General features: G+C 43.0%; 1 protein-coding gene across 1 annotated transcript in view; it reads right to left on the bottom strand.

Moving 5' to 3' along the window:
* The window catches only part of LRPPRC (leucine rich pentatricopeptide repeat containing), a 203,060-nt gene that overhangs the window by 129,908 nt on the left and 59,454 nt on the right, over positions 1-13,698 (bottom strand). Inside the window, exons 15-16 of the mRNA XM_056568127.1 lie at positions 9,077-9,104; positions 2,961-3,018 (exon numbers count right to left, since the gene is read on the bottom strand). Coding sequence (XP_056424102.1) covers positions 2,961-3,018; positions 9,077-9,104 — 86 coding nt within the window. The remainder of the gene's footprint in view (positions 1-2,960; positions 3,019-9,076; positions 9,105-13,698) is intronic.

Here is a 13,698-nt window from a genome sequence, read left to right as displayed (position 1 = left end):
CCCTTTCCCCCCACCGTGTCATCATGCCCTTTCCCCCCACCGTCTCATCATGCCCTTTCCCCCCACCGTCTCATCATGCCCTTTCCCCCCACCGTCTCATCATGCCCTTTCCCCCCACCGTCTCATCATGCCCTTTCCCCCCACCGTCTCATCATGCCCTTTCCCCCCACCGTCTCATCATGCCCTTTCCCCCCCACCGTCTCATCATGCCCTTTCCCCCCCCTGTCTCATCATGCCCTTTCCCCCCCCTGTCTCATCATGCCCTTTCCCCCCCTGTTTTTGAGATATATATATATTTTTTTTCCTCCATCTTCCTTACCTAGCCGCGCTCGGCAGGCCAGGACCGGTGTCGGGTCTTGCGGGCTGCGGTCAGTGAAGGAGGATGAGTGACGCTGCACAATCAGGGACGTCACTCATTCAATGGTGCTGCCGCTGTGACCATTCTAATGGCTGCAGTTGCTGCGACCACACTGACCAGCGGCGGCTGCAACGAATGATGAGTGACGTCCCAGACGCTGTGCAGCCGGCAGAGGACGTCACTCATCCTGCTTCTCTGACTGCAGCCAGCAAGACCCGACACCGGACCTGGCCTGCCGAGCGTGGCTAGGTAAGGAAGATAAAGAAGAAAAAATAAATAAAAAGCAGGGGGGGAAGGGGAGGAAAATTTTAAAAAAAAACAAAGCGGGAGCCGCGCGCTGGTCAATGATTTAAAGTGGCCGCGGCCAGGCTGCTAATCCTTAACAAGCTGACGCTGCTGCGGCCACTTTAAATCAGTGACAAAAAGATTTATTGGCGTATAGCACGTAGGCAAACTTTTTGCCTTGAATTCAAGTTTTAAAAGTGCGTGTTATACGCCGATAAATACGGTATATATCACGTCGTATAATTATACGTTCAATAAAAAATAGGCTATAAAAAAATTATTATAGAAGACTATAAAGGGAAACACAAAAACAACAGCACTCTAGCAGTATATCAGAGGTCTATGAACTGTGGATCTCCAGCTGTTGCAAAACTACAATTTACAGCATCTCTCTCATGCTGAGTTTTAGTTTTGCAACAGCTGGAGATCCACAGTTTAAAGACCTAAGCAAGAAGCGTAAATGGAGGGGGCGTGGCGTGACATCACGAGGGGGCGTGGCGTGACATCATGAGAGGGTGTGGCTTGACGCCACGTCTTCAGTCCCGGAAACAAAGTGTTTCAGAGACTGGAGCAGCACCTGGCACACAATGACAGGTGCTGTATGGAAATCGCAGGGGGCCCCAGTGGCCGCCCCCCACATTCAGAAATCTTATCCTTTGGATAGGGGATAAGATGTCTGGAAGCCAAATACCCCTTTAAGATTAGACCTGTAAGTAGCTAAATAATGGTAAAAATAAGCCTAAAGTTAGACTGGGCATCTTGTCAAGTTTACAGACATGGAGTTAATAGGTTCACATGTCCAGAATGCGTTCCCCAGCACATCAAATGCCCAGGATTTGCCATCCCTATGCCTACCCTACCACATCTGACTGACAGAAGGGATGGAGGCAGTAGGCAGTGCACCAGAGGACAGGAGATTGGCTAACCATAGACTCTTGCCATGGTGGTGCCATCTTATTCAGAGGCTCTGTTTAGGCCTAGGTTGCTGAATCCATTCAAATAACTGTACCAAAAAACGTACCATTGTTATTTATTTATTTTTTTAGTAAAATGACAGATGCCAGACAGAAAGAGATGGTGTCCATCATGCAGTGGACTGTTCTGCTCCATTTTCCAGCCCTGAACGGAGCCTCCGATGAAGATGTAAGCCCTGCCTTACAGAGATGATATAACCTACAAGCAATGGCTCTAGGGGAGCGCAACTCCATAAGGGGGTATTCACACGTAAAGTATCCTGCACATTTTTGATGCAAAGGATTTGTAGCTGTAGATCTATCAGATGCGGTGTTCAATCCTTCTGTTTACACTGAAATCTGCAGCTTCAAGTCTTGCACTTCAAATACCGGTATGTACAGGATACTGTACGTGTGAATAGAACCTAAGAAAGTATTTAATGGAACGTATGTAACATAACCAAGTCACTTAAGACTAAAACTTCATGATAGATTATAGGAAAAAACACGCCATAAAACAAATGAATAAGTAGCACACACACACACACACACACACACACACACACATACACACATACACACATACATATATATATATATATATATATATATATACATATATACATATACATATAGATGCAAATCGTAAAATGTTGCAGTATCTTGTAATACCTTTTTAATTGGACTAACAGCATTTTGTAGAGAAGCTTTCGGGATTCCTCCCTTTAGGGAGGAATCCCGAAAGCTTCTCTACAAAATTCTGTTAGTCCAATAAAAAAGGTATTACAAGATACTGCAACATTTTATGATTTGCATCTGCATCACTGGACTAATACAGCTACTCAAATTTACTAATATATATATATATATAATATGTACACATACATACATATTTTGCATATTTCCATTTTTACAAAATAGTTTTATGATATATATATACACAAAATATATTGAATATGTATATTTACATATAACTATATTTTAATATATATTTATATATACACACATATATTTTTTTATATATGTGTATATTGATATATACCGTACATATATTTTAAAACTATTTTATAGAAATGTTAGAAATTCTTGTTGTAAAATATACCAGTAAGTTATACATAAGATATACCAGTAATTTTTTCTTTTTACAGAAGTCATATATATGTATCATGGAAAACAACAATCATCTCATGCATGACCTTAAAATCTGCATACAGATGTGGCGATGGGGACGCTAAGCTGACACTTTTCCTAAGCATTTCTTAAAAGCAGCAATCAGTATTTGCGGCTGTAATCCCTGGCGCCCAGTCATTACACACGAGAACAGATTTATGGATAAGTTACAATCATAGAAATTGAAACGCTACCAGTCGGTCTTGAAGAATCTTTGCTGTCGGAGCCATCCTTGTACAAGAGCCCTGTTATCTGTTAAGACAGAATAATCATCTATTGCAGCCAAGTGAGAGAAGGGGAGAAAAATACACAGACACGAGGACGGCCGGGGACCGAAATTGAATTCTCCAAATAATAAAGCATCTCTCCACTGACATATTATTCCATGCAGCATCATAGTAATTTACTACAGGGGGAAAATAAAAACAGATACAGGGACAAAATACCAGAGAAAGAACAGTATATTTTCAGGCAGACTAAACCTTTTAACCCTCTCACGTTCCAGATTGACAGGAACGGAGGAAGGTTTTTAAGATCAGAGAAAGAAAACTGAAAGAGGGGACTAATGCACCCAAATACACGCAATATTTTTGGGGGTAATGTGGCTGTATTTAAGCACTATTTACAGCTGCAACACCCCTAGACCTCCAGGCATTTCTAATCATCCAGACTTGGATCAGCATAGACTTCTATTGAGATCAATATGGGGTTCAGAAGAACTGCTGGAAGTCAAAGGTTACCATCGATTAGACAAGTGCTGTAACTTACCTTTAAAGTTGTTGACTAGGATTAGAAAAATAGTATTTTTTTTTCCAAAAACAGCACCACACTTGTCTGCAGGGTGCGTGTGGTATTACAACTTGGCTCCATTCACTTTAATGGAGCTGCAATACCACACACACCCTGCAGACAGGTGTGCAGTTTTATTTTTTTAAGGAATCAGCAGGTTTTTTTTTAATCCCGATAACCCCTTTTAGGCTGAATTCACATTATGGAATCTGCAGCTGAAAATATTCCGTTTAGCCAATGTCAACCGAATCAGTTGGCACTAGTACCACGCAGACATTGCCGCCCCAATAGACAGTCCAGAATGCGGCCTGAAAGTACCACCAAGATCTTTTTTCGGCAGAGGAATTTCACTGGAAAAATCTACTTTGCTCAAATTGCATAGTGCGAAATGCCATTGACAATAATAGGAATTTCTGATCATAAATTCAAAACGGAATTACGCTCCGAAATTCCATAGTGTGAACCCAGCCTTAAAAGGTAACTCATTAAAACTAATTTTTGCTATTGCCCTCCTTATGGTAAATACAAAATATTTCTAATATACTTTGGTTAAAAAAAATTAAGTTTTCTATGTTTTATTTGTGCTTAAAGGACATGTCCGGTGCTCACTTTTTTTATTGTATCCGTTCCAGGCTGCAAAAAAAAAAAAAAAAAAAAGCTTTCTCTTACCTGCCTAGGCTCCCCCGGTGCTCCGATACAGGCGTTCGGTCCCCGGGCTGTATTCTTCTTACTTCCTGTTAGCCCGGCACGTCACACGGAGCTTCAGCCTATCACTGGTCGAGGCGGGACATCGCTGTGGCCGGTGATAGGTTGAAGCTCCGTGTGACGTGCCGGGCTAACAGGAAGTAAGAAGAATACAGCCCGGGGACCGAACACTTGTACTGAAGCACCGGGGGAGCCTAGGCAGGTAAGAGAAAATTTGTTTTTTTTTCTTTTTCAGCCCAGAACGGATAAAACAAAAAAAGTGAGCACCGGACATCTCCTTTAAAAAAGCTCAAGAGCACATTTTTCCTCATCTCATACACAGACTTAGGACCGAGGTCCATACACAGAAAGTGCAGCCTGGAGTGCTGAGGGGGTGTATCCAACCTCATCTAAAGATAGCTCCTAGTTTTAATGAGAGTGCCCATTTAAAAGGGGTATTCCAGTAGAAAACATTTTTTTTATCTCAAATCAACCGGTGCCAGAAAGTCAAACAGATTTGTAAATTACTTATATTAAAAAAATCTTTACCCTTCCAGTATTTTATAGATGAGGAGAAGCTTGATAGAAGAAACCCTTTAGAAATGGCGCTGCGGTTCCTCAGAATGAAGAGGATGGACTGGATATAGTTTAAAAGGTTCACAGTGGAACCATATTTATTTAATACATAAAATAAACATGAGATGACGTGTTTTGGGAGGTACCCACCCTTCCTCAGATCAGGGGGTGATCTGAGGAAGGGAGGGTACCTCCCAAAACACGTCATCTCATGTTTTTTATTTTATGTATTCAATAAATATGGTTCCACTGTGAACCTTTTAAACTATATCCAGTCCATCCTCTTCATTCTGAGGGAACCACAGCACCATCTCTAATGGGTTTCTTTTATCAAGCTTCTCCTCATCTGTATCCGGGACAGCTGTGCAGCTGGTCCTGCAACCCAGAAGGCAAGCAGCAAACATCCCTCTACTCAGTACCCCATCATCGCTGGGGTGAAAGGCTTTTATTTATCTTCTTTAAGGTCAGCGGCCATCTATATGGTTTTTGGGCTAAACCCTGAACCCCACTGCTCCTGTTGCCAAGGGTAATGCACTAGGCGCCGGTATCGGTCTCTTTCTTTTTTCCTATAACGATTCTCAGTATTTTTTAGCAGCTGTATGCTACAGAGGAAATTCTTTTCTTTTTGAAATTTTTTTTTTGTCTTGTCCACAGTGCTCTCTGCTGACACCTGATGCCCATATCAGGAACTGTCCAGAGCAGGAGAAAATCCCCATTGCAAACCTATACTGCTCTAGACAGTTCCTGAGACAGACAGAGGTGTCAGCAGAGAGCACTGTGGACAAGAAAAAAAGGAAATTAAAGAAGAAAATAATTTCCTCTGCATCATACAGCTACTAATAAGTACTGGAAGGGTAAAGATTTTTTAATAGAAGTAATTTACAAATCTGTTTAACTTTCTGGCACCAGTTGATAAAAAAAATAATAATAATTATGTTTTCCACAGGAGTACCCCTTTAATGAACCCACCAGTATAAGAAGAGGGTACAATACTTTAAAATTATTATTTTTCACAACATCTGCTTGTTGTCAGTTAATCGGGCAGGGACATCTCACGTGCAGCACTACAGTTGGTGATTAGTGGACAAAGATGCTGAAGTATTGATTAAAAGTTATCCCCTATCCACAGGATAGAATGCTTCTATGTGATCAGTGGGGGTCCAACTGCTGGGACCCCCACTGATCAAGAGAATGAAGGACAATTGTCCTGTGAATAAACTGGCCACTGTTTTATGGGATTTCTAGTGATCAGCTCAGTGTTTCCCAACCAGGGTGTCTCCAGCTGTTCCAAAACTACAATTCCCAGCATGCCCGGACAGCCAACGGCTGTCCGGGCATGCTGGGAGTTGTAGTTTTGCAATAGCTGGAGGCACCCTGGTTGGGAAACTGCTAGATCAGCTAGTTGTCACCTATCCCAATGGTCTTAAAACTGTAGTCCTCCAGCTGTTGCAAAACTACAACTCCAAGCATGCTAGGAGTTGTAGTTTTGCAACAGCTGGAGGTCTTCCTAACATTGACCAATGCAACTTATAGAGCACAAATCACCATACAGAGCCTGGCCTGTACCAGGGAATACTAGCAAAGTCAGCATATCCCGACCTGTGGCTCTCCAGCAGTTGAAAAACTACAACTCCCAGCATGCCCGGACAGCCTTCCATTGTAGTTCTGCTATAGCAGAAAAGCCACAAGTTGAGGAACACTGATCTAAGCAGTCACATTTCAGGACTCTCTGTATAAAGACCAAGAGACTCTTGGAGTAAATTCACATGGGATGGAAATGCTGCAGATTTTACCTATGGATCTGCACAGGTCCAATCTGAAGTTCAATACAGTAGCAGGTACGTGAGGTACAAAATCTTCAACATTTTATTATCAGCAGCAGGACAAGTTCTATTAGGGATTTTCATGTCACCCCCTTTCAGCAGAGCTGAAGTGAAATCCACAGCAAAATCCACAGCAAAATCCACATGTAATACATGGTGACTGCTCTGAATTATCTGCCGATTTGTGTCACACTCCTCCCTGCAAAGACCTTCCCTAAAAATGAAAATGGGATACACATGTAACACTGTATAAGGTTGCACGCACACCACGTTCTTGCTATACAGTTCCCGTATACAGTTTCAAGTTAAAAACCGTACGGAACCGTATAGCAAACCGTATGCATTGACTTAACATTGTAAACCGTATGTCAAACGCATCATCCGGTTTAGTCCGTTTTGCATCTTATACGGTTTTGTCTTTTTTTTTTTTTTACCCGCACCCAAAACCGTAGGCTACCATGTTTTTGGGTCCGGGTGCAAAATGTATTAAACCGTATACGTTATTTTGTAACTTGGAAGTCAATGGGAACCGTACAGACCTGTATGTGCGTACGGTTCAATCCGGTTTGCCCCATACGGTTTTTGACTTTGCACAGTTTTTTCTTGGAATTTCAATCAAACAAGTGAAACTTTATTCAAAATGGAGTGAAACGTTAAAAACAGATGCAACCGGACATCATTTTTCAAATCGTTTACAGGTTGAAATTTGTACACACGGTTTGATACATTTTTGTCCGGTTTTGAGGAATCTGTTTTTTATCAAAAACCTGATACGGGAACTGTATTGCAAAAACGTTGTGTGACTGCACCCGCACTTGTTAGAATTTTTCCTAATAATAACATAGTAATCTTTGCCAAGCAGCATCCCAGGTTCTTATCTGACCCATAAGGTCCAGGTAGGACCCCGTTACACTTTTGGAATTTCCGCCAGAAATTTTTAAGAGGAAATTCAGGCCGGATTCGGCTTGAAGCAGCCTCCCATTAATTTCAATAGGATTTCGCCTTACAGTTCAAAATGGGGAAATTCAGCAATCTAGATTTCGAGTAAAGAATTAGCATGTTTTTACTTTTTCGGCAAAATCTTATTTGTTGAACAGTATTTTTTTTCTAACTACATCTATTTCCGTGGTTAAATTCTGTGTGAACTAAGCGCTGATTCTGGGTGGAATTTCCGTTAATGTGAATTTGCCTTTATAGGTTGCATTTCTCTCTGAATTTGGTAAAGCAAAATAAAGTGGTTCTTTATGGTGGTGAATCTATACCCTACTGAGTGCAATTCTGATTCATTACACTGCCTGCAATAGTATTTTAAAAGGGTACTCCGCACCTAGACATCTTATCCCCTATACAAAGGATAGGGGATTAGATTTCTGATCGCTGGGTTCGGGAGGCCGTGGTCATGACGTCATGCCCCCTCCATTCATGTCTATGGGAGGGGAGTGACAGCAGACATTCAAGTTGCCTGAGAAAACGCAGTGCCGTGTTAACTCTTGTATAATGCTTAGAACGTGTCTGCGCGGAGATTGCGGGTGGTCCCAGCAGCCGGACCCCCCATGATCAGACATCTTCTCCCCTATCCATGTCTAGCAACAGAGTATCCCTTTAAAAGGCAACCTGTCAGCAGATTTCACCCTTTATATGTTATATAGGGTAAATTCAGTGTTCTTACCATGTTCCTATGTCCTGGGTTGCTTCCTCCAAAATGCAAAAATAAAAAAATAAATAAATAAATTGCTTTGAAAAATGTCCGGCGCCATATGTTAATGACAGTCAAGTAGTCCTCTGGGCGTGGTGCATCTTCAGGTAGTCTCTGAGCTGTATTTACACCTACTCTAGAGTGATTGACAGCCCAGGCAGTGGTCACTGCTCTGCTCCCTCTGCACATTTAAATCTTTTGCTGCCAGAAGCAGCTTCATGGCCAAGGATAGCGCAGCTTCTGCGCCGGCGCAGGATTTCAATGTGCAGAGCAAAGTGGTGACGTCTGAGCGGCCTGGGCTGTCAATCACTATCGAGTAGGTGTAAATACAGCCCAGAGCAGTGGTGACTAACTGAAGATGCAATATGCCAAGGGGACTACTTGGGGGGTCCTTAATATAAAGTGCAGGATAATTTTTTGAAAGCAATTTTTGACCTTATGGCGGATGCAATCTAGGACATCAGGACATGGTAAGAACACAGATTTTGCCAACAGTTACATTAGGTAAAACCTTCTGACAGGTTCCCTTTACGTCCCTAGTTACAGAAATCAAAAGTCTAAGGGGAGAAACAAAAAATAAAAATAAAACATTCAGTTTGGACCATCTACCTATATCCCACCAAAATTAATAAAATAACTTGAAAATAAAATTGAATAATCAAATGAAACAAAAAAACGACATCTAATGTGCATAGAAAAAGGACTCAATGAAGACAAACAGAAAAATTCTGCACGCACTCACCTTCGACAACATATCTACATCTTTGGACCTGTAGGTGGCAGCAGAGGACAAGAAATGTAAGTAACACAATTCAGGGAAAAATCGCTTCCAGCGAGCCGGCTGCAGTAACTTTACTGCACACTTACTCTGTCATTATGCGTTTTAAGTGCATATAAATATGTATAATGTATTAATATGAGTGATACAAGTAAGTGCAGTCGTCATCTGTCACACAAACAAACTTTTACAATGGCTAAGTGCTGCCCGGAGTCTCGATCAGAACGCACGTCTGCTTTAACAGATCACAAAATTCTATAACAGACCACTTTACAGATGTACTACATATCATTTATATACACACAGACACATGTAGCAGAGTTGGTTTTGTCTGTGCACAGGTGCACCATGTATTACATTATGATATCATGATGGTTTGTCTGTTTTTCTGACATCTTAAAGGGCTACTCCACTGGTCAGTCACGAGGGGGCGTGGCCGACCCACGCAGCGTGAAAACAGTGTACGGAACATTTAGTCCTGAACGCTGGCCAGTGGAGTACCCCTTTAAAGGAGTTGTAGAGGGCTGGAAAAAGGGAATAAAATGCACTAGTGAAAATGTTAAATAATAAATTAATCTCTGCTTCACCTGTATGTACACACTCCCTGGCCACTTTATTAGGTACACCTTGTCAATTGGTTGTTAACAGAAATAGATAATTAGCCAATAATATGGCAGCAACTCAAAGCATTTAGGCATCTAGATGTGGTCAAGACAACTTGCTGAAGTTCAAACTAAGCATCACAATTGAAAAGGGGATTTGAGTGACTTCAAACCAGAGAAACAAGGCAGGAGGGAACCATGGTTTCATGTTGCTAACACCAAATTCCGACCCAGTCATCTGTATGTCGCAACTGGAATCAAATGCATCAGACCAGGCAACGTTTATTTTATTAATTGTCTAATTATGGTAAGCATGTGTGAATTGTAGTCTCAGTTTTCTGTTCATAGCAGGAGTGGAACCCGGCGGGGTCTTCTGCTGCTGTAGCTCATCTATAATGTTGGACGTGGTTGTAAGGAATCCACAAAAAGCAGAAGGACAAGGCCTGGGGGAGTAGGGAAGCTAGCCATTTTGCCCATTTCCCAGCTTTTTCATGATCAGCTACAGCCCCTGAATACCTTAAGAAGTGTGGGGACCTGGGCAGAATGACTAGCGTAGTACGGAAGCATTTTTGGATCCAGCTGCAACCATGGTTCAACCACAGGTTTTATGACCCGAACTGATTAAGACCCCCCCCAGTCGAGCTGGGACTTGCTTCCATAACATTTGTGTGTGTTTGGAGAAATATGGATGCATTTCTGCACACACACAGTGTGAACCCGGCCTAGTTTACTTATTGATCAGACAGAGAGCTCTGCCACATCACAAAAAAAAACTGTGTGGATCTTCATTGGGAGAGACTGTTGGCCGAGTGTTTATATAAGGAATTGGGTGAGACAGCTGTTGGGCAAGTGTTTATATATAGGAGGAATCGGGGGAGAGACAGTTGTTGGCCGAGTGTATATATATATATATATATATATATATATATATATATATATATATGGGAATTGGGAGAGATAGCTGTTTGTCGAGCTGACCATTCATGTGTAAAAGAAGGGGGAGGTTGGCCGAGCATTCATATATAAGGGGAATTGGGAAAGACAGCTGTTGGACGAGCAGACCATTCATGTGTATTGGGGTGGTGAAATCTGGACAAACTACTTGTGGCCAAACGTTCATATATAGGGGCCATTTGGAGAGATAGTTTCTGGCCAAGCTGAGTGTTCATGTGTATGAGAGGATCAGAAGAGAGCGATGTTGCCGATGCCAAGCATTAATCTGCATGGGGGAGATTGGGAGATACAGCTGTTGGCCGAGCATTCATGTGTATATGGGGATCGGAATAGAGCACTATTGGCCAAAATTCCTAAGTGTGTCGGGAGAGACAGCTGTTGACCAAGTGAGTGTTTAGCTAGTAGCCATGTTATATGAATGGCCAGCTAAAGAAGAAGGGGCAGAGCTATATCCATTGGGTACTTTTTTGTGCTTTCAAAGAGTGATCAGATGGTAGATAACCCAATGACAATCCCACTAAGCCAACGTATCTGACAGGGTAGCGTCAAGGTGCTTGGATAAGACAGGCATTATCTAACGTAAAATCAAAGGTATAAATGGCCGAAATTAAAAGTTGCGGTTTCAGCTCATTTCTAAGATTTATGCCAGATAAAAGAATGATAATTGTTCCACCCCCTCCGCAACGTGATGTGCTGCGAAGAGGGCAGCATGAGAATTTACTGTAGCGCTTACAAAACTGATGGCAATCTGTCAGCGAGCAGTGGAAACGTCTCGCCGGAGCCCACCCACTTTATGATAGATGTTGGCAGTTTGTCAGGGTCCTAATCACATACATCCATTCAACATTATCGGGAGCCTACTCCGGGATTAACATACAAATGAGCGAGTGCAGAATACAGAGCGCCGCCGCTGCGTTATCTCTCCCGGAGCAATAGTTAAGTGGAGAAATAATTACAGATCAACTCGTTCACTCTTGTGTGCATAGCAGAGCCGAGTTGGTCGTGCTGGAGCAGAGCAGAGTTTGTTCTGTATGGTGCAATTCTGCAATTCGTTGATATGTTATCTTTACACAGAATTGCAAAGCATATCCGGCATGCAAAAAAAGAAGAGTTAATCCAGAGTTTTCAATTAAGTCTTCGCCTCTGTTGTATTTGTATGGAATGATGTATGATGTTAAGGAAAGACATATCATGAAAGGTATATGAAAGTAAGAGGTTCAGCAGCCTTAGGCTACATTCACACTGCCAGTTGTCTCCGGCAGTGTGAAGCCCATTATTTTAGGATGGAGAATAGCTAGTCTCTCTGAAATTAACGCAGGCCGACAGACCCCATTGACTATAATGGGGTCCATCGGGACAAGTTATAGGCCGTTATGACCTACCTATCAAAATTACGGCTGTCAAACTTTAAAAAAAAAAAAAAAGGGGGGGGGGAGTTTGAGGGCCGTATTTGACGGGGCATATCAGCAATGTGAAAGGGGCCTTATCTATCAGATCTATCAGTCAGACTGAAGAACACTTAGGGTCTATTCACATGGCAGAATATCAGCACATCCCCACCATAGTGCTGGGCGGTATGACCAAAAATGTGTATCACGGTATTTTTCAAACTTATGGCGGTTCCACTGTATTTTTTTTCCAGAACTCATTTCCCCCTCTTTAATGAATTATCAGCCGCAGTGGGCTGGGGAAATAATCGTATATGACCCGCAGGCGCTGCTCTGCTTTTCCTTACCCCATATCCCCACCCCACCCGAACCCCCCCCACCCCCCGAATGAATTATCAGCTGCAGCGCTGTCCCCAGATCGGGGGACTAATCATGTTACCCGCAGGCGCTGCTCTCCTTCTCTTCCTGTGAGCTGCGGTGCTGGAAATGAATGAGTTGTGAGCCGCGGGCGCAGGACGGAGAACGGAGGCTGTCACCTCCCCCTGCAAGCCAGTGGGCCGCGGGTGCTGCAGAACTTCTGATCAGAAGTTCAGCAGCACCTGCGGCACACTGGCTTTCAGCACTTTCCATTTTCATTTCCAGCGCCCGCGGCTCATAGGAACAGAAGGAGAGCAGCACTTGCGGGTAACATTATTGCGGCTGATTCGGTGGGGGGGGGGGGGGGGGGGGGGGAGCAGAGCAGCGCCCGTGGGTCATATTTGATTAGTTCCCCGGCTCATAATTCATTCGAAGGGGGGGTGTAAGGGCCAGACCGGTATTGCGGTATAGGGAAAAATACATATCGTACAGGAAACAAAAACACACCGGTATTCGGTATGAACCGGTATATCGCCCAGCACAACACCCTCATCATTTCCACTTCTGCATTCATTTGGGTGGTTTCTGGAATTGGTGCGGAATCCGCATGTGGAAATTCAAAAGTGTGAATGGGAGTGTGAAATCCCATAGAAGCCTATTGGGCTTTAATTTGAGTCAGAATCAACATGCGGAAATTCTGCTGTGTGAACAGACCCTTACAGACATTACAGGGATAGGCCCTTTTTTTTTACTTGGTGATTATGTAATGCTGCATGTCACCTGTGGTGGCGCTGCAGGAGAACTGCACACTGGTAGGCAGATAACCGCTTATTGCTGCAGGTCATCCTAAAAAAATCAAACAGAACATCTGCGAGGGACATCTCTCAATCTGTGCACTGAATGTAAAGGCCTGATCTGTCTATAAGTAGGCCAGTTTTATACAACAATCATTCAATCCCATGTAGGCCATGTTCGCATTCCGCACATTTGAAGTATCCGGCGGGTTCTAGGACCGCTCCGAAATGGGCCATCTCATAGGCAGCAATGCCTTTTCGAGCACATTCTGCGAGAGAGAATACACAAGTCTATACTTTTTGCGGACACTGGAATCAGGATTTCCCAAAATCCTGATTCCGGCATCTGCAAAATGAATTTCCTTGTGAACAGTGCAGCAGAATCCCATTAAAATCAATGAGACTCCGAGGCAGCGGAATGTCCATGCAGAACATTCCTGCAGAATTACGCACGGACAAAAAGAAAGCAATATGCTAAGGCAGTATTTCCC

Source organism: Hyla sarda, chromosome 3 (assembly GCF_029499605.1).
Source record: "Hyla sarda isolate aHylSar1 chromosome 3, aHylSar1.hap1, whole genome shotgun sequence".
Lineage (NCBI taxonomy): Eukaryota > Metazoa > Chordata > Amphibia > Anura > Hylidae > Hyla > Hyla sarda.
The sequence above is the reverse complement of the archived record's forward strand: the minus strand, read 5'-3'. Positions and strand labels throughout refer to the sequence as shown.